At 39.9% G+C, this 21,680-nt stretch overlaps 1 protein-coding gene across 3 annotated transcripts in view; it reads left to right on the top strand.

Annotated features, from left to right (window-relative positions):
• Nucleotides 1-1,483: 1,483 nt before the first annotated feature.
• Nucleotides 1,484-21,680, top strand: part of mgaa (MAX dimerization protein MGA a) — a 34,591-nt gene continuing 14,394 nt past the window's right edge. Inside the window, exons 1-14 of one of the 3 annotated variants that reach the window (XM_016662233.1) lie at nucleotides 1,484-3,064; nucleotides 7,336-8,488; nucleotides 10,730-12,455; nucleotides 14,498-14,615; nucleotides 14,802-14,900; nucleotides 15,385-15,513; nucleotides 15,678-15,797; nucleotides 16,703-17,436; nucleotides 18,390-18,666; nucleotides 18,780-18,907; nucleotides 19,004-19,081; nucleotides 19,622-19,739; nucleotides 19,855-20,216; nucleotides 21,177-21,659. In XM_016662233.1, coding sequence (XP_016517719.1) covers nucleotides 7,389-8,488; nucleotides 10,730-12,455; nucleotides 14,498-14,615; nucleotides 14,802-14,900; nucleotides 15,385-15,513; nucleotides 15,678-15,797; nucleotides 16,703-17,436; nucleotides 18,390-18,666; nucleotides 18,780-18,907; nucleotides 19,004-19,081; nucleotides 19,622-19,739; nucleotides 19,855-20,216; nucleotides 21,177-21,659 — 5,472 coding nt within the window. In that variant the 5' untranslated portion in view covers nucleotides 1,484-3,064; nucleotides 7,336-7,388. Of the gene's footprint in view, nucleotides 3,065-7,335; nucleotides 8,489-10,729; nucleotides 12,456-14,497; nucleotides 14,616-14,801; nucleotides 14,901-15,384; nucleotides 15,514-15,677; nucleotides 15,798-16,702; nucleotides 17,437-18,389; nucleotides 18,667-18,779; nucleotides 18,908-19,003; nucleotides 19,082-19,621; nucleotides 19,740-19,851; nucleotides 20,217-21,176; nucleotides 21,672-21,680 lie in introns of all 3 variants that reach the window. The other 2 variants (XM_016662234.1, XM_016662232.1) reach the window with 2 other exon arrangements.

Genomic DNA, 21,680 nt, shown 5'->3' with positions numbered 1-21,680 from the left:
TTACATCTGGTGCTGGACGAGTTTGGTGTTTTATTACTTTTAAAATGAAGAATTCAGACCATTAATGCTCCCATTTTATTATATTTTGATCTGAAAACAGAGAAAGAGGACGGCTCAAAGAACATGCGTATTACTCCTTGGAACCATGATCTCACAAGCACAAGATCCCAGGTTTAAATCCTGCCTGGAGCCTTTCCATGCTGAACTTAGACGCTGTTGTCCAGAGGAAAACTGGAGCTATAAATTTATGACAAGAAATGTTGAGAAACAGAAATCAACTGCTTAACTGTATTCTATGCGCAAGTATGTGTTTTTTAAACACATAGTTGTTCCCATTACTGTGTTAAGAAGGATAGCAGTTGAGCTCAGGACCTAAGTCATTTTAACTGGACTTGAATGACAATGAGATCTTGAAAATCAATTCCTTGTTAAAACAGAATGAAATAAAACAGGATCAGCACAGTGAAACTAAAAAAATACAAGCATTCAGCTGTTTGTGCTTTCTGGATCAAATATTGATCCAGAAACTAGCCTGGTTTATGGTTTAAAATCTAATTAAAGAATGCAAGCAGATTTGTATTTCTGGACACCTTTAGTATCGTTAAAAAAAAATAAATAAAGGTAAATGGAATAAGCAGGGGAAACAAAAAAAAATCCAGATCGATGCCAAGTGGATCTGGATCAATTAGTTCCTTCATACCTCAACATTTACTTTTTCCTCTTGCACAAACCATCTCATACTTAAACATGGTCATTTTTGCTGGTTCAACATTTCAGCGAATTATGAGAGAAGTTATAAAAGTTTTCAAATCAAATTTATGTTTTAATCAGATTTTGAGAATTTTAATTATTTCACAGGATGCATGATATATTAGTGTCAGCCGATGTTTGTGGGTTCTATTTTAAAAAAATATTGGTATTGGTCCATAAGTAAAACTGTGCTGATATTAACTGATTTCCATCTTGGTCGTGTGACATCAATAGTGATGCAGTGCAGGGTTAAATTGTGTTTAACTGAAGAAAGAAGCAACAGTTGTGTTTACACCAACCACTTATTTGTGCAGTTTGACATTTCAAAAATGACTTTGACAAAACTCGTTCTTTAATTAGTTTTGGCACTATAATGACTGGCCGAATAAAAATTGGTTTATTTCACAAAACTGCAATGAAAACATTTAAGCAAACACTATTTTACGCATCACGAGTCACAGGCTCAACAACTGGATGGTGCCACTAGAACAAACCACAAAGAAGACAACAGGAAGTAGTTGAAGGACTGTGCTACAGCACGTTTTATGACGACTTAGCGCATGAACAAACTTTTTCACGTGTGATTTTGTGTTTCTTATTCAATGGAAACATTGTCAAATTGTTTTTTTCAGCATTAGCGGAATATTGACAAAGTTTTGCACACAGTTGTATTGGAAACACAGCTAATGTGGTTGTTTTCTCATCGTGTTTTTTTGTTTGGTTATTGGTCGTAGCAGCAATATTTTCAGATATTGGCCCAAATTTTCACATCTGTGCATCCCCAGATATTTAAATTTGAATTATGTATTGATAGAATAAGATGCTTGCTCAGATCAAAACAAACATGGTCAAAAAATACCTTAAGTCATTTGTTGAAGCTGGTTAGGCTTAGCCAAGTTTATGGGCAGTATGAAACATTTCGTGGCAAGCAGCTTCATTCCATTCCAGACTTTTTAGATTAAGAAAGATTAAACAATAAAAATGGGAGAAAGGACTTCCAACTTGTAAATTAACACACAGTCAATTAATTCAATTGTCTACTAACGTGGGGGGAAGATGGTGAGTCATATCTTTCATTTTAGCTGTTAATTATATGTTAATATCTGTTAATTATATCACCAGTTACCTAATGTAAAGACATGAACCAAATACAGCTCCATGTCAAAGAGCTCTCCTGGTGTTTAAGGTGGCACAACATCTCGCGTGCAGTTCACGTTCGTACGACACAAAAGAATACATCAGACTATAACTTACCAGCGTCATTTGTGAGCATTGCTATCCTCTACAACAGCGCCCCCCGTGGCTAGGTGTCTCCCCCTCCCAACTACAGTACAATCAAACTGATGTCGAAGGGTTCTGGCCAACAGACCACGCCCATACGGCAAGCTTCGACATCCCATCTTGAATATCTTCAATATACACACAAACACAGTTATCAAAATATATGATTCTTTAACATGCAGTGTGATTTGCAAGCAGCTATGCGGTCTTCTTGGTTCCATCCTTCACGGTCCATTTGTCCGGTTCGGGTCTGTAAGGGAGATAACAGAGTCGAGGCAAATAACTGCCCCCCCCCCATGCTCCTAATCTCCATCTGCGGCCGCCATGACGGGATGACGGTGTTTAAACCCGGCGCAAACAACATGGCGGAGGCTAACCACAAGACTCAGACAACATATTAAATACAGAACATCAACAGACCGAGGAGATGCCCACATCTCAAAGACGAAGACTATTAAATTAAATGTGTTCACACAACCTACTGTTAAAAGAACTGTCAAATATCAAACCACGGAAACAATAAAGAAAGCACTATAATATGAACAAATAACCCGTTACAATCCAGATGAGTGATGCTTCCGTCGCAATTTCTTTAAGCTTTACTTCTGTTCACAGAAGAAAATATGGATCCAGATGCCTGCTCGTACTGATTTGAGAGAGCTCACCCTCGAGCCTCGAGTAGCTAGTGACATGTGAACCCCGAGAGGAAGGCGTCAGAAGGAGAGCAGAACCGCCCTGGGGTCTCTTCCTGTGGGTATCCAGCGTCAAATCCTGTACTTCTCCGTTGTTTGCGTAGCACGAACACGTTTCACCCAGGTGGCTTTTGTAAGATGGCGTCTGAGTCTGCGCAGTTCCGGAAGAAGAGGACGGTGATGTTGGTGACGTAACAAAAAAAAAAAAGCGTGTTATGTTTTTTTTTTTTTTTGAACAGTGAATGGTCCTCATGTGCACGCCAGACCGATGGAGTTATCGACGACAAGGACGGATTTGATGTGGCATCAGGACACACTCCGTGTGTTCCTATAGGCAGAAGGTAATGTGCGTGCACATAGAAGAGCACGTGCTGGGATATGTTTGATGTTTGGTGGGCAGCCATTACTGGGCTGTGACTATGGCCTGCAGCTAGCTAGGTATTTCTGGCTTAACAGCACAGTGATATATTTACTATCCGACCTACTGAGAGCACAGAATAATGACAATCTTACTAACATACACAGCAATTCATTTGACTCTTTTTATCAACTGCATTCTTCACCATTTTGCAGTCACTGGATAATGGCAGCTTTTAAATCTGAAACATAATAGTTAACAGTTTACACGTGTCTTAGCAGAATGGGTTTTAGACTGAGCATACATTTGACCAAGTCTCCTAGGTTATTCATTTGATTGTGAAGGACTAATCTTTAAATCATTGTCCTTAGTCAAACAAAAGAGCAGCTAGTAGCTGTTAGCATTGATTCCAATATGGAAGAACCACAAAATCTGTTAAAGGTTACCTTCTTGGTTTTTCTTAAATGTTGATATGTTTAGTCTCTTTTAATGACAAACCTTCCCAAAAGAAATCAAGTTCATAATCTTAAATCAACATCTAAGGTAGAAGACTGAGAAGCTAACCATGGCTAACCGCTATTTTGTTTGAAGTTCTCCAGAATTTGACAGAGTACCTGAATCATACCAATATTTAAGCTTCCTGTTGTGTTTCATACAATCCAGTTTTGTACCCCCAATTGTTCCTTGGGGATTGGTGCATATCTCCAGCAAGTGGGGGGTTCAGATCACCAGTCCATCACAGGACAAACAACCAAGGTTACACTTAGTGGCTTACTCGTAATGTCAAGAAAATTAAACAAGAAGCAAGTTAACCTACTATACAGCTCTTTGGACTGTGGGTGGAAGCTGTAATACCTGGAGAGAAACCACAAATGCATATGGAGAAAATGCAAAGTCAACACATAAAGATTCTGATTTGGGTTTGAACCCAGGACCGACATACTGCACAGCAACAGTGATAACTGCAGTACAATGCAGCCCCAACCAGGATTGTTTGACATTTTATTAACTGTGCCCAAAAGTTGCAGCTTTCAACAGAAGGCTATTGAGGAAAGTTTCCTTCTACTTTAAAAGTCAATGACATACAATAACTTTCTGTGATCTTGACTGATTCTTGATGTTGAGATATTCCAATGTTGTGAAAAGCGAGATATACCATCCAGTTTAAGGTTCTATTAATAGGACACCTGGAGTGGCCAGTTTTCTAAATATGTTTAGATCATAGTGCCCCTGTCGGGGGTGGGGGCAAGGCTGTTGCTGTGCGCTGCTGATCAGCTAGCTGGGAACCGGCTAAAGTTGCTTTTAGTTAAATTTGGCTTTTGGGTATTACTCCTTCAATTGGAAATCTATTTGGCAAACTTCAAGTTTTAGGAAAGTTTGATGGCAAATATGTTCGAAAGTTTGATGGCAACTGTAAGCACATACCTTGACTTATTAACCAACCTATAACAGCTTGTTATAGTTGTTACTATTTAAAGAACAGAATGATAAGAAGCGATAAATAATATCCTTACAATGTCTCAAACCATCAAATTTAGTGGTTTGTTTACAGTTTTGCTTAAGTAAAAATAGTTGAAATAATTATTGTTTTTCGGACAATTTACTAAGGTGTGTTCTGTATTTCTACCGATATTGTGACGCTCTTGTTAATGTGTCATGACATTTATTTCTGGCTATCCCACATTTTCTTCAACTTTCTTTCTTTTCCATCTCCACTCTCCCTGAATATTAGCATCTTGGTCACTATGATTCATATCAGTTGAGGGAATAAAATGAAGTCTTTCAAACAATATTCTATTTGCAAGTAGCGTTTGAATGCAATGCTCCTCGAATCTCGGCCAATTTAAACAGTTGTGATATTCTGCTAGTTATGACCACATATTGTACAACTTTAAACTCCTCTAATTAATATATGTCATCAGAAGGTCGGCTGTGTTTTTTTTATTTAAATAAGGCATTCGTCATATATGGTGGATGTAGAACCTGATTTTTTTCACTGCTCTTTTCCATACAACACGACAGAGTGCTGGCTGAAAGCTGAATTCAGCCACTGTTTCAGCAGTGGAGACAAAACTGAACTTCTGCTTTCTAATATTGCATGTACAGACGTATTCATTATTGAAAAGTTAATTTTTTCATTATCTAAATTTACCAAGTCAAATATGTTAAATACAATAACTCAGCTTTTTTTGTTACTTATGATGATTTTCTGCTTCCAGATAATGAAAACATGACATTTAAGAATAAAGTATTACATCAAATCAATAAAAATAAGTTTTAATAGAAAAATGTGGTCTTAAAAATTAGTTTTATGTCTGCTTAATGTCTGCTTAATTTTCAAAATAAACAAATGAGAGTGTAATTAATTGATAATGACTGTAGAACCCAGAAATGAAGTGCAGCTGGAATGCCTTCTCACCAACACAGCCATGTTGAAATTACAAGTTTGACTAATTGGGAAGAGTGCTGCTAATGGGAAGAGTGCTGCTAATATTTTAGGATTTTAAACCTTCAAACACTTGCTATCATACATTATCAATCAATCAACCAAATTTTATTTGTATAGCACTTTCCAGCAACAAGGCATTTCAAAGTGCTTTACATCATAAAAACTAAAATACAAAGTCATAGAACACACAGTCAACAATAACACAGTACTATGTGTTACCAACATCCAATAGGAAATGCTAATAAATGTATTCATACAACTGTAATTAGATGTGCAATGGTGGGTTTTACAAGCAGTGACCAGTTTACTAATAGTTTTTCTGGACAATATGTTTGGGTTTTTTTCCCCTAAAAACTACAACACATGCAATATTATTTGTTTAAGCTACAATTACATATACAATATTAAATTAACAACCAAACCTGTGCCTCGGGTTTCTGGATGGAGATGGAAGTTAGGAATCTGTGTGTGCATCAAAACCTGTGTGTAATGTTCACTTAGCTGACTGTGGGGTGTGTCTGTTGTCATGGTTTTAACTGTGCAGCCAGATTATAATTTTACGTAAAAAAAACCGTCTGACTTCATAAACTGCAGGGGCAGTTTACACACTCACATTACTGTTGTGCCTAGAAAAAATCATAAATCAACAAAATTGGCTTGGTGTCCAACAGTGAATGAGTTGGTTTTTTTAGACTGATGTCACATTACGACTATTTTAAGAGGGAAACCCGTTTCCCACTGCCCATAAATGCATCCTGATGAGCCACATTCCAGGTTGGAATATAAGAAACCTGTTTTTTTCAGGTTGTATAAAAGTAGGGCTGGACAAAATAGCTTAAAATAAAATTTCTGGGGGGGAAGGGTTCATGCCAAAACCAATTTCTGATTTTATTTTTTTTCTTCTAATTTTCTTAAAAAGAAATTACAACTGACAGAAAATATTTTCAAAATCTGGATTCAGTCTCTGACCTGAATTCAAAGTCCAAATGTATACAAGCCGTAAAGCAAGATGGTAGGCCCAGGCTGAGCTGATGTCACTCTGAACAATGGAACCCCAAGGAATGAAATGGAGGGGGAAAAAAATCCAGATTCTTTTTCTCCAAAAATGAAATAATCATAAACAGAAAGTTTGATTAATTGATAAAATTGGTTTATTGCCCAGCTGTGTTTAAAAGGAAACTGTATTCTCTGTGATATGTGTAGCTTGTTTAGGCTGCCAGAGAGCGAGAGAGAGCAAGACCTTCCACAGATAATGGCTTTCATTGTCTTTCATAAAATATGTAACTTATTGTTAAATGCCAGTAACATATAATATAGAATATTATATGCTAATATAATAAGTATATTTAGAATTTAATTGCTCATTTAAAACAGTAGTGATATTCTGATTTACAGTGGCAGCTGCCATAGTAGCATAATAGTTCCTTATTCCCAATATGATAAATTAACAACAGAGAATGAAAAACATTATTTGAATTTTGTTCTATCTTCATCTTATATTACAGTCATTCAAGAGAGATCCAAATCAGCTAACGTTGTTAGGATGGAAATGAGCTGCAAAGTTCTGATCGGTTCTTCTCAACTGTGCAGTGTTGAGTGGGGTGTCTCAGAGTTTTTAGGGAGACTTTTTAGGATCAGGAAAATGTATGGTCCAACTATGTTTAGATAAAGACTTAAGGTACAGTTCATCGTTTACACTACTGCTCTAAGCTGCACATCTAAGAGTTGAAATATCAGTTTGCTGTGTTCAAAATCTCACATGAAATGTCCAGCTGTACTGACACAGTATGGATCTTGTTTTTCAGGATGCCATCTTGAAATATTATGCCGAGAAGTGGGATCCTTCAGGGGTCGGTTCATGGCCTCTTCGAAGACTCGTCAAGGTATGGTGATCCTGAAGGAAGGGGCGACTGCCCCTGCAGCAGCTCCAATGGCTGATCATTCATCTGCATGCCTTGTGGCTGTGAGAGCCGGAAAGGTGCAAAACAGTGGGACTGTCCAGGGCATCTGTGTGTCCACTGGTGAAGCAAATATTAGTGGGAAACACAAGATGTACCCAGCCAAGGAGGCCATCATGAAGATGGGTGAACTCAAGCATCCTGCCTGTATAAACTCTCCTTCTGATGTCCTGTCACCCGACTGTGTCTGTAAAGATGTCAAAGTGACACTAGACAACAACGGCATGTGGAATGAGTTCTATAAATGTAGAACAGAAATGATTCTGACCAAGCAAGGCAGCAGAATGTTCCCTTATTGCCGCTTCCGTGTAACTGGCTTGCAGTCATCGAGGAAGTACTCACTGGTCATGGATGTTGAGCCTTTAGACAACAGTCAGTACAGGTGGACGGGTGAGAGCTGGCAAGTTTGCCGAAAAGCAGAGCGTCACGTGAGGAGTAAGCCTTTCGTTCATCCAGACTCCCCAGCAACAGGTCAGCACTGGATGCAGAGTCCAGTGTCCTTTTACAGACTGAAACTCACAAACAACACCTCAGACCAGGAGGGGAACATTATCCTGCATCCGATGCACCGCTATTTACCGCAACTGCATGTGGTCCAGGCAGACAAAGCCATAGAAGACTTTAGACTGAACGGTCCCAATGTTCTCACTTTCACTTTCCCCCAGACTGAGTTTATAACAGTCACCACATACCAAAACCCCCAGTTTACCCAACTGAAGGTGAACTACAATCCATTTGTTAAAAAACTGAAGGAGGACCGGGTCAATACATGTGGCTTAAGACTCAAAGGAAACGCAGGCAAAGATTCGAACAGTTACGAAGGTAAGACGAACACTGAGCAGCATCCCGTGAAGAAGAGCTTAAAGATTTTGTTAGCGAATCACAAACCCAGAAATACAAAAGCATTGGACGTGAAACTTCCACCTCCAAAAGAGCCTCAGGAAAAATCCACAATGAGCATCACCCAGCCAGCCGCCACCACTCCAGTGGAAAGTCCCAGGTAAGTCCTGACAGTTCAATGTGAAAAATATTTTGCTACCTTTTTGCCAAATATGCCATTTGCAACTGCAAGAAGTCTTTAGGTCCAAGTAAAGATGTCATTAAGGCAGCGTTCTTCAAGAAGTCTCTGTTTCCACAGACACTCAAACCCCTAAGGACTTGGCTGGTATTTTGTATAGAATGAATGGCAAATGTTATCTCAGAAACGACTCTCGCAAATCAGTCTGGCTTTCTAAAATGTTTTCTCTTTGATATCTGGTGGTTCTCAGCATTTTATAAAGTCCCTCTGATAACATACCAAAATTGATTCTGTTTCTTGAGAAGACCTTTCGTCCTGTAGAATGGAACTGTCAGTTAATAAGTACTGACATTTGTCCCGTTGTTGCCTTGGTTTTTAGTAAAAAAGCATTCTCTAAACCTTTGTGAAACCAACCTAACATTGCTTTAAATCACCTACCTGCATTTTTTAAATATAACTGTATATTCCTCCTATTTAAAAGTAAATCCTAGTTTTAAAATTCAAATGAAAGATCATTAAATAAAACATTCCTGCTTATAAAATATATATTTTAATACCCATGCAACAATAATTGTAATGATTTAAAATGTGTTTTTTTTCTTTATTAAAATTTTTTTCAGTTTGTCTTGTATAATGCATCAACTTGTACTGACACTGCAGGTACCTTTACATTCATTTATTAACTATTCTAGCACAGAACTTTTACTTCGCATATTAATGTGTGTCGGACATATTAAGGGTATCATGAGTAGGTTTTAAAAATGAAAATGTGTATTTTCAACTGATGCATAATACATTTGTTTTCCTTATCTTCATTTTACCTTTTTTGGTACTATTGTTTAACAGGTTGTTATTAATAGATATTCAATAGCTTTTTTTACATTCATAAATAATAAAATAAAGGATAATATTATTGCAATGTTCATTTATTTTCATAATTCCATTCTGTTGGTGTATGGCGCAGTCTTGTTCGCGTTTTTTTTCTCTGTTAAAAATAATCAAACTATGCCTTTGCCTCTTTCCTGTTGGCCATGTTTGTTTACTCTGAACAAACATGGCCATGATCAAACTCATGTTTGATAGTGAGAGGTTCGTAAATTAAATTTGCAACACATCACATACTGACACCACACACCGTAGGGTCAAACCTGCTACACCTCAGATTTGGTTGTGTGTTTGTGTGTGTGGGGGGGGGGGGTTCCTCACATTTTGAAAATTGGCAGATAGTTTAAAAGTCCTGCTGTCTGACCCTTAGCCAATACCAGTATAGTTACAGAGATAGGTCAGGATAACCTAAAAACAGTCTGATATTAAGTTTTATCAAAATGGAAAGTATTAAGCAGTCAAAGTAGACAAGGTGCCTGCCGGCTGGTCTAAAACTGGGAGCTGTGCTGAGAACTAACTTACTAACTCTTGGAACTGCTTTTACAGCACATTAATGACATTTATTGGCAATACAGTCACCATGCTGGAAATACTAAAATAGATTTAATTCAATGTATTTATATTGCACCAATTTACAATAAATGTAAATTCAAAGCAATTTAGAAAAACAAATGCATATTCTTTGTGTAGAAATATTGTAATAAATTTGAGCCATTTCATGCCCACTATGATTCAGTTTAATCACAATTATACTACAGCACACTCAAATTCAGTTAATGATGCATTGACAGATAGTAAACAGTTAATTATTTATCTCTACTTTATAACAGTCACCCATTCAGTACTAATTTCTGTATTTCTTTGAGGCGTGACCTGTCTATTCCAATTTTGACTGATTTTGGTTTTTCCCCCAACACACCTGCTTTTTAAACAGTTGAATGTAACCAGCATTGTCAATATACTCAGATACTCAGCGTCCCTCCACCAGAAATTAGCAGATTTAGGTCCAGTTACTGATTGGTGTGTCACTGTTGAAGATAAAGATATTAATTCTGAATCTTTTTGAACTATGCCTTTACAGAAACTAAACAACTACAATGCTAGGGATTCTATTAGGGGCGCAAGTGGCTCCAAACAAACAATTAAAGTTGTGATTTTTTCTACTGAATGCTTTTAAATGTTTCTTTACCTCACTTTTTGTTGTCAGTTGTGTAGCAAAATGGAAGTATACTTATCCAGTGCCAGTTTGAGCAAATTGACACAAGTAGCATCAGTAAATATTTAACAATAAAGTGTGCCGGTGTCACTAATGTGTAATTTCTTTCTGGTTTCCTTCAGCAGCAGTTCACGTCCAGTTCCGAAGTTAATTTCTGAGCTAATTTGTGAGGCTCATGTCTCACTGCAGAGATGTCACAAAGAGCAACTTTGCAGCAACAACAGCAACTCCTCCGGAGCAGCACAAGGCAACACTACGTCCACAACTTTGACAGACAGACTAACTAAACCGGATATTGCTCATAAGAAAAACGGATCTGTCGCTACATTCACCAGGAAAAGTTCAACTGTTGAAAAAAACAGAAATATCAAAGACAACGAACATCTGCCTAACTCTAACTCTATTGCCGATGTCAGAACAGTATGCTCCTCTGCTTCTCCTATAGAAGAGGAGGGCTCCTTGAACAAATCACACCAACAATGTAACGTAGGTGCCGAGTTGGATGGTGTGAAGCAACAGAAACGACCAGCTCGACTGCCCCTACCAGCACTTGCACTTTTTTTAAAGCAACATTCAACAAAATCTAAGAAGGCAAACAACACACCGGAGTCTGCTTCTCAAGCACCTCTGCCTGAGTCCTGTGGTTCTCCGAGTCCTGCCGCAGCACCTCATCAGGAAACCAGTGTCAAACCCATCATGGAGGACTGTGGAGGAAACCGTCTTCTGCCAGATGAAAAGCTTTTAAATGTTACTGAACAGGCAGCTGAAACGAATCCCTCCCACCCATCCGGTCCAGACCTTTTCAATGCTTCAGATGTAGCCCTTCCAGATACAAAAGCTAAAGATCCCTTCATCACTATTTCTGAATGTTTAAGCTCAGAATCGACAACCCCTGACCATAAAGCATTGATATCCAACTCTGAGAATACATTCGACTCGCTTGAGATGTCTGCACTCACCCTGTCCTCATCTTCTACCTCTGGATCACCTGATTTGTCCTTGCATCTCAGTACGGCGTTGTCTCTCCCAGACTCCCCCAAAGCAGCAGCAGAGTCCTCCACACTACCTTCAGGCTCCCGCTCCTTGAAGATCGACTCTCTGCTTCCAGACCCTCAGTGTTCATCGTTCGACTTTGACCCTTTGTCGCCAGCGAGCTCCCCAGAACCTTTACCTCCTCTTCCAGCCTCATTAGCTTTAGAACTTGACTCTGCAACATCTGCTGCAGCGAGTACTCCGGACCCCCAACACTGCAGAAACTCATCAGTCTTTAAGTGGCATACAGTGTTACCTCTGTCTGGGACATATGCAAACCCATCTTTCACAACATTACAGCCCCAGCAGCAGTCGACTCTTGTAATGTCGGTCACTTCGCCCTTGTTGTCCTGTCTTCCTGAGCCACAGAGTGTTATATCTTCAACGCAGACCACTCCAAAAGACTCCATTCCATCATTTCAAGACAGCGAACAGTCTCTGCCTTTCCCCGCAGAGTTGTCCCCCCTTGCTCTCCAGCTCCCGTTGTCTCCAACCTTCTCTTCACTGGACGAAGACGGCTTGTCGCCCACAACTTCCATCGCAGAGCTGGTGCACTTTTTCTCCATCGACGATGACATCGGGGTGGAGTTTTCCAACACGGACACGGCTGCCGTGACCAGCCAACCTTTGCCAGTTTTGGAACCGCCGCGGCCATCTGTGCCGGTCCTGCCAGTCTCAAGCACCAAGCCCTGCAAGAGAAAGAAGTCAACAAAGCTGGCCAGGTTGGAGTTGGGTCAGGCTGGGAACGAGTACAGGAGTAAGCAGCCCAAAGTTGAAGAGGTTGAGGAGCAGCTTTTTGTCTCTTTCACATCAAAGGTAAAGTGACGTTAAATGTTTGGTGTAAAAATGTTTAAAAAGGATAGTTCCAGATTCTTGTATTTTTGGTACATATGCCCTTTGGCTTTAGCTTTAGTAGTGCTATGAGCTCCTTATGTTTTGATCTGGGAGGTCTAATCATCCACTGAAGAGAATTCCCTCTTTTTCCTGTTTCAGTTAAATACATGGAATCCTGTCAGGAAGCATGAACCAAATCCTAAACTTCCTCTAAACATTCTTCATTTTTACTGTGACTTACTGGTGATATAGACTTCCTACACAAAGTGATTGATTTATTTTACAGAGGTGGAGAAACATCCATCCATTCATTGATTTCATCAATCTATCTCCCTCTCCTAACTGTTTCAATTGATCAATCGATCAATCAAATCTCACCATGAACAGTGTAACACCCGTGGACTCTGCAGACAGATGGTTCCATAACTTCCAGAATGTTTTGCAGGATTACAGTGAAAACATCAGAATTTATTATAAAAATGTCAAATATAATATAGGTCTTAGTAATGAACAAATCTGCATGTGATTAAAAGCAATGCCTCAAACAGTCATGTTTCCAAACATCTGTCACTGCAGAAACATTTATTCACAACTTTGTTTACATCAGTAGTATTGATTCTGATTCATATCCTCAATCGTGTGCATGTTATTTTATAGACTTAATAGTCCAGTGATTCTTGAGAATAGGGACAAAACGGGTCCCATGGATAAAGCACAAAATTTGAATAAAATATACACAAATTATATATTTTTTCAAATATCTGACTAAACTAACCTGGGTCATGTGAGCACAACAATGTATATTTTCCTTGTGTTTGCTTTTTTTTATTTTAAACATTGTAGTCGGTGGATGATGCCTGTAAAATCCCTTGTCCCGGAGCAGAACTCAATACATTATAATAGTTTAAAACAATTGAAGAAATACTAAAATTATATATTATGACAATTAAGTATAAGTAGTCATATAAATAACTATAAAAGTATCAATAAAAATAATTTTTAGATATTTTCCAACTCCGTTGAAATTTGTCCTTAGTTTTTGTCAACACTGTCAGACATGAAAAGAATGTAAAAAAAAAATCAGGCATTATTGGGGGGCACCAGAACATCTGAGGACCCCATGACCTCTTCCTTTCTCTTCCTTTGCTAAGAGGGCTAGTTAGCTCTGGTTAGCTTATGTTATTCTTTAGTTTTTTTCTTCTGTTTTATTCCTAAGTTCCTTGTCACAACCATGATGTGTCAACTCCATAACTGACAATTTACAAAACTTTGAATAAATTTTGTGAAATAAAAGCTTAATTTTAGTATACTGTAAAGATTTCATAGACCTAATGAGCTACAATATGGCCTCCTTCAGAATAACATCATATAAATTGAGGTAGTTTGGCTTTTTTCAACTCCGTCAGATGTCAACTCCATCAGAGTTTTTCTAACTCTTTCAGTGAAATTGTTGTCAAATCTCACTTAAATGTGCAATTAATTCATTTTAATGCATTTTACATAAATTGCGTTACTTCACATGTATCAAGTTTTTCTTTTTACTCACTAGTTTGTCACCACCTTAAGTTCTCTGTCAACTCCGTCAGATGGACTTTTTTGTTGTTTTTTGTTTTAAATATTTTTTTTGTTTCTTGAGAAGCATTTGTCTGTAAAATGAGTAAAAATATCACTAATAGGGTATTTTAAAAATCATTTTATATTTATTTTTGTCAGATGGTGATGACAAAGTTCTGGGTCAGGTCGATTAAAAATGTAATTTAAAAAAAAATGTTGCAAGTGGGAGCCTGCACCTTAACATCTTTACATTTCCAAAACACTATTTGTCATATTTGCATACATAAGGTTGAGAAATGGTAAAAGAAAATATGGGAAAATTAAAACCCATTTTGTCCCTATTCTCAAGAATCACTGAGTCACTGTTTGTTGTCATTATTAACTTGTCGATTAATAATTTTACTGTATTTTAAATATCTTCCCATTGATGTATTTTGAGAATAAGAATAAAAAGATTCCTATCGTTTCAGGAGGCCCTAAAACTCCACACTGCTGAGTCATCTGAAGAGCTGCTCCCTGACCCTCAGCTGACCTCTGACCCCAAACCTGATGAAGAGGCAGTCAACAGCAGCAGCAGCAGCAGCAGGGGTATCACAACAAGCATCATTCTTTATCAAACCATCCGAGTTTGATTAACAATGTTTTCATCTAGTGAAGTTGAGGTTGTGTACCAGATTCTGGTTATCAGATGTTGGTCAGCTTTGGGGTCTGGGGGTGTACAGGGGGAGATGATGATGAATTCAGGTCTGACATGAACCTTCACAATTTCAACAGAGAGTCTGGAGGAGGCAATCGAGGTTCATGAGGAAACTCTTCTTCGAGACTTAAAGCTTATGAAACACAGGCAGGTCATCCACCCTGTGCTGCAGGAAGGTATGCATTACTGCCTTCTAGGGTTACACTGATAAATATGCCGGTCCATAAATCTGCCCATGATTTCCTGCATTTTATGTGATCGAGGTTTTAGGTGTGAAACTGATCTTATCCACTGATCTTATTTATCTGCGCTAAGATCTGAAGATCAGCCACTGTCCTCTTTTGCTCTGGCATGAGACTGACAGACCCGCCCATTAGGTCACATCTACGGTTAATAACAGTCATCACAATGTTGCTAACTCATTAATTTTGTTGCTATATTTGGCAACATTTCAGACAAAACAAATAAACAAACAAAAAAAAAAAAACGGTATTGGCCAAAATCAGAATCAACAGGTCAAAAAAATATATAAAAAATTAAAATCATTGTTCGGCCAGAAAACTACAATCCGTGCACCCCTACTGGATTCCAGTGAGTTGACTTAAAGCTGTCATTGACTCTAAGATAATGCTTCATGTCTGGTGATGTTTGTGGCCTCAGTTGGTCTTAAGATGACCCTCCTGGATCCGGCGCTGTCCATTGACCTGCAGTACCTGGGAGTCTCTCTTCCCATCCCCCTTCCTGGAGTCGTTACGGAGCCACTGACCCAGACGACCCCAACCTCTCAGGGTAGGCATCCTCACAGACTTGGTGCTTTTATTCTGAAAGAGTTTCTGTGTTTTGAGACAAACAGAACTAACCCTAAAATGTTTAGAAATAAATCTTAACATGGTAAAGTGCCACTGATCCAGAATCTAATTACCTTTTTTTTGTTATTATTCTTTTGTCTTTAGGGGTTTTTGCTTCATTTCAATCCAGAACTGGAAAAACTACAGATCTGACCCAGATTAAAGGCTGGAAAGAGAAGTTTACCTCGTCAGAGGTCGAATCAGCCTCTGCTCCAAAACCTGAAGGTGCTTCACATCATGTCCTCAGCTTTAGTCAATACAGCACAGTGCAGAAGTGTCCATAACTCTGGAACCTCTCCATGTGTATAACTACAAACAGATGCATTTTCTGAGGATTTTATGTGTCAGACACACAGACTAATGCATAAGTTGTCAAGTAGAGAAACAACATACGTTTTCTTTAGTTTTTTTTTTTTTTTTTTACAAACATGCTGTCCATTTGGAAAGTATTCAAAACGATTCACTTTTTTCAGATTCTATGATATGTTACAGCGTCATTCCAAATTGTATCAACATCTTAGCTGTCATGAGGACTCTGGTCTCCTCATGGACCCGTCGTCTAACATGTGAGCGGCAGTCAAAGCTTTACACACCTGAAACTGCTGCTCAAGTTATTCAGGTTGTTGCTAGGTAACCAAAGAGTGAGTGAGTTAAGTTGATGTCACCCATCTTGCATAGCTGACCCTGAGAGGCTGATTGGCTAAAGCTCTGCCTTCATCTCCCAGAAGGCTGTGTTGTTCTGGATCAGAGTTCAGTGAAATTATTGAATATTCTATTCTATATTAATTGATATATCAATGAATATATATCTCTTATTTCAACATAATAGGATATTGAACATAATATCCTGATATAATGCGCTGAAGTTTGTAGTTTTTGCAAACACTTATTTTTTACACATCTCTTAATTGATTTTGAGTAAATAAACATGCTGACCCATTTACATACACATAAATTTGTGCTCAGACAAGAAACAAACACAGAGGAGGGAAAAGAAAAAAACAACAACACACCAACAGTACCAATCACCAGTTTGCCTTCCCACATGTTGAATCGGATATCATTTTGAACTAGAAAATGAACACTTTTGCTTTCAATCCTCCTTAAATGTCTCACTCTGTATCCTGCAGCTGGCCCCAGTGCCGACCTGCCAAAGAAGAACCTGTCTGCGTTCTGCAGCGACATGCTGGACGAGTATCTGGAATCGGAGGGGAAGCTGATCGACGAGCGCGCCTCCAGTTTCTCCCAGCCACCAGCGGAGGCGCCGTCCTACCGGCTCCCTGTGAGCAGCACCAGCTATGTCCGGACTCTGGACCACATCCTGAAGAAGCCCTCAGCCGGCTCGCCAGCCTCGGACATCATATCCGGGTTCATCCCGCCTTCGAAGAGATCACGACTCAAAGAGAGCGCGGCCTGCCGGAGGGCAGAGAGGAAACCCAGAGGTCCCAAACCGAACAGAATCAAAGCTGGTTGTGCTGCTTCGGACTTTCCAGCAGCTGTACAGTTGCAGTACTCTGTGCCTGGTTCTCTGACCTCAGAACCTTTGAATGGACCTGCTTTTACAAAGAGGAGGAGGCTGAAACCCAGAGCGTCCTCTCAGACCCTCAGTGTGTCCACGGCCCTCAACGTGTCTGAGGAGATGGCTCCGCTTGAGTCCGACTCTGAGCTCAAACCAGACTCTGTGAGGAAGCAGCCGTCTGATCACTCTGTGGATGGCCAGAGAAAGGAGAGCAGAGTCACAGTGACCCGGACCTACGCCAGGCTCAAGGAACTGGAGGACAGTGTGGTTCTGGAGGGCCGCTTCCAAACCAGCATCTCCACAGAGAGGGCCACCATCGCTCTGATGTCCCTCTTCACCCAAACTGTGAGTTCCATTTTGTTTACCAGGATGGGTCTGTGTCTCTGTTGTCTCCTTTTAAAGATTAGACCTGTAGCATTCAATATGTCAGAGAAACTAATGAAGGCTCTCTCAGTTCCAACTTCAAGAGTTAAAACTGGAGTATGTAACTTTTATAAAAAATATGTTTGTTTTTTTTACCCGTTTGTTAAAACTGTCACTATGTCATGACAGTTTGGTATGGGACAGGTGGCCAAGGTGACTAGCATTAGCATCCACAACAAGCTCTGCTAATGGGAAGAAGCTGTAGCATAGCAGAGAGTAAGGGGGTGTGATCGGTCCGCCACTCAGCTCCTTCAGACTAGCCAGCAGCAGTTAGCAAACATGTGATGGACCAGCGCATTAGCTGAGTTCATTATAGGAGCTACTTCTTAGAGTAATATTGATGAAAATATTGATGAAGGGTTAATAGAGGAGCCATGTTGTGATGACTTCCTGAAAGTGGAGTTTCAGAAAGAACAGGAGTTTCTTAAATAGACAGAGGCCCAATTTCAAGGTGTAAAATTACAAAGTCAAATTTCTTTCAAGTTCTACTTGATACATACAGCGTATTTATAACTACTGAAGGTGACATAGTTATTTGATAGTGCTATAAAATGATACAATGTGGGTAGAAAACGCATAATACTGCCCCTTTTAAATGAACAATCTCTATTTCCTTTAGTGTGCTTGACCTCAAATCATGTATAATTTTGTTTATCTAATTAGAAATTAAATGAGGCAGGAAAGGGTTAAAACATGGAATACATTGACTAGAGGGACCAACACATTCCAAGTGAGAGTTCATAAACATCCTTGTATGAAATCTTTCTGATCTGTTCTGTAAATTGTGTATCAGTCATAAAAAAAAGTATGCTTCTAGCTGCAGCATAAGGTACCAACCTGTCGGCCCTGCTGACTGTTTTCCACTCCCCACTCAGGGTTTTGTGAGAGAAAACCCGACGTCGCCGATCAAGCTAAGGCAGAGACAAGCTGTGACCTGTCTGAACGAGTTCTGCAGGCTGGGATGCGTCTGCTCCAGTTTGTCTCACTGTTCCAGGATCAGCCACTGTGGCCGGCCGCTCTGCATGTTCGGCTGCAGCTGCCTTAAGCAGAAGATGGTTCTGCTCAAGAACCTGGATAGCTCTGACGCCAGCCCCTCCCCCCTGCAATGCAAACTCAAGAAGAAGAGGAGAAGGATGATGAAGATGGCCTATGGTACATTTTTAAATTCTGCCTTCATTGTTTAACCAGAACAAATTATTTTAAGTAGAAGCAGCTTGTTGTTGAAAAGGTGTAAGCGCACTCCATCCAACCTGTTGAATTTGCAGTCCTGAAAGAGGCAGAGACCGTGGCCCACCCTGCGGAGCGGGTCCGGACCCTGTGGAGGAAGGACGCCGACTCCTCTGATCCAGAGCCAGTCCATGCGCCGGATGTGGCCCCCTTTCTCCAGCCACCTGTAATTATTCTTTACAGCATTGATACCGGCACAATGCGAGTAAAGGGGGAAGATATGGGCTGAAGTGAATGCTGTGATTTTTATTTTTTTTTAAAGTCTGTCCAGGTGAGAAGGAAATATCGCAGCAGCTGTGCCAGAGTTCGAAGTTACATCAGGAAGACGCAGAAACAGAAGGTAATGATGCTCAGATCAGTGGTGGGGACCACCAGCCCTAAAGCACTCATCATAAACATTTGTTCTTCTAATGCTTAAGAGCGACACCAACATTGGATTTGGAGGAAGCAAATGGCAAATTTAATCATGTTGACACCCAACATGTGTTGGAACAAAGTATATCACTCTCATCAGGATCAAATTTGTCATTCCACACCTACCTTAACGGTTTGTGCTTCAGGAAGTGATTCTATAGAACAGACCTTTCACTCATGGTTTTGATTGAGTTTTGCTAACTCTTGACCTCGTTAGGGCTTTGGTCAGAAAAGACTTACCTGTTTTGTGTCATTCTACAGCAATGCATTGTGAGTAGAGACTAGACATAATTTTCTGCACCACATTGGGAGTGAAGAACATGAGTAGCATCTGTAATCTGTAATCTGCAATAGCATTCTGTAAGGATATGACTAACATTTTCCACCAAAAAGACAGATCCATATCTGAACTTCTCTTGACTCATTCCTGGACCATTTGACCTGTAGTCCAATATTTACCCAACAGAAGGAAGAATCCAAAGCACTGATGTCATCCAAAGATAAAACTGCAGGACTGAAAGTCCACAAACATGGAGAACAAGCCCCTACACAGACTAATGTTACCACACCCAGACCTCCTTCTGGTAAGTTCATGACCAACCCATCACGGTGGATGTTTTCCCATCAGCTTTTAGTGCCAGTTGTATTTTCAGATTCATGTCCTGAGCGTAATGGAAAGCTTTTCTCGTTCTTCACCAGCAAATGCAGACAAATCACCCAGCGCTAGTCCTCCAGGTTCTTCAGAAGCACTCTGTTCTAAACCATCCAAACGCCTCATGATCCTGGCCGACTGCAAGTGGGTGAACGACAGCGACCGCAGCTACGTGTTGAAGAAGCTATGTGAGGCGATGGCTCAGGATCAACTGGACAAACCTTTCTGGATCAAAAACTACCTCATCACTCCAATCGACGAGACGGTGGATGAAACTAGCGGAAACAGGTGCATCGAGTATAAGGTCCAGATCTCAACACCCATTCTGGACAGGAAAAAGGCACCAGCCAAAAAACCAGTGACTCGTGGAAAGAAACGAGGGATCAAACCAGCAGCTCAACACAGACAGGTGAAGAACAAGTTAAATGTTGGTCCACATCTGGAATGCTATTTCTAAGCAACAGAATCTTATGTCAACTTGAAGAAGATTGTAGAAATAGCAATCTTGATAATACAGCTAATTTTCAAAAATCATTCATAGGAAGGAATGTATTGGTGTCACAATGACTGTGAGTCATTGTGACAACTGTCACAATGACTCTCAGTTTTCAGCATGACAAAAAAAGTTTAACAATAACGATAAATGCCCAACTCTATTGTCCATCCCTTGTATGGTGGATACAACAAACAGGGACTTATGAGCCCAAACACATCATGTCAGTGTCAAGCATAGTTGTGGAAGGGTAATGATGTGGGCTTGTTTGGCATCACAAAACCTTGGCACCTTACTGTCATTAAGTTGACCATAAACTTCTCTGTAAACCAAGGTATTTTAGAGTCAGACATGAAGCTATGTGTTCAGCAGTCTTTGTCCAAACTGAGTCAACGATTGGTCAGTGATCCCAAACTGGCAATGCAATGTTCTAGTTCAAGTCCAGACCTCAGCCTTATTGAAAAGCTGTGCTCAGGCCTGATTCAGTGGCTTGTGTTGGGAGATACCACTGAATCATTTGGTAGACTCAGTTTTTCCCATGTAGGTATAATACGAAAATTAATTTCCAAATATTAAAATACTTTGTAATCATTATCATTGTCATCAATATTTCCAGCCATCTTAGCCACTTCTAGGACACGTCAACGTCCATGCAGAGATGGAAAGGGTTGTATTTTCATATTAAGAGAAACTGAATTTTCCAGTTTGTAGCTTCAAACTGTATGCCGCTCAGAAGTGACTGTTCATCCATTTTGTAGTGTTGCTGGTGACATGTTATGCGTCTTTTTTTTTCACTGAAGTTTAAGTTAAATGGAATCGTTTGATTTTCTTGTTATAATGCATCCTTGACCTTACCCAACATGTTTTGTCTTTTAGGACAACCGCTCTGATTTGATTTCAAAAAATGAGAAGGCTCCTAAACGCTCGAAGAATATGATGAATCAGTCTTTCACAGACTCTGTGTCTGTAGAGTCTGTGGAAGACTGGCAGAAGGAGGTGATGGAGGAGGAGCCCATGGAGGAATGGCAGAAGGAAGTGATGAAAGAGGAGGAGGAAGAGCTCATGGAGGACTGCCAGATGGAGGTGATGGTGAAGGACAAGCCCATGGAAGACTGGCAGAAGAAGTTAAAGGCGAAAATGGATCCTTTGGAGCAATGCCAGAAAGAGGTTATGGAGAAGACAGAGCTTATGAAGGACTGGCAGAAGAAGTTAAAGGTGGAAGTGGAGGCTATGGAAGACTTTCAGAAAGAGGTGACACCTACGAAGAACCATCTAAACGAGGTGGAGACCATAAAGGGGTTCCAAAAAGAGGCGGAGTCTACAAAGGACTTCCAAACGAAGGCAGAGTCTACAAAGGACTTCCAAAAGAAGGCGGAGTCA

The sequence above is a fragment of the Poecilia formosa genome, unplaced genomic scaffold (genome assembly GCF_000485575.1).
Source record: "Poecilia formosa unplaced genomic scaffold, Poecilia_formosa-5.1.2 Scaffold364, whole genome shotgun sequence".
NCBI classification, from domain to species: Eukaryota; Metazoa; Chordata; class Actinopteri; order Cyprinodontiformes; family Poeciliidae; genus Poecilia; species Poecilia formosa.
This window is presented reverse-complemented; position numbering and strand designations above follow the sequence as displayed.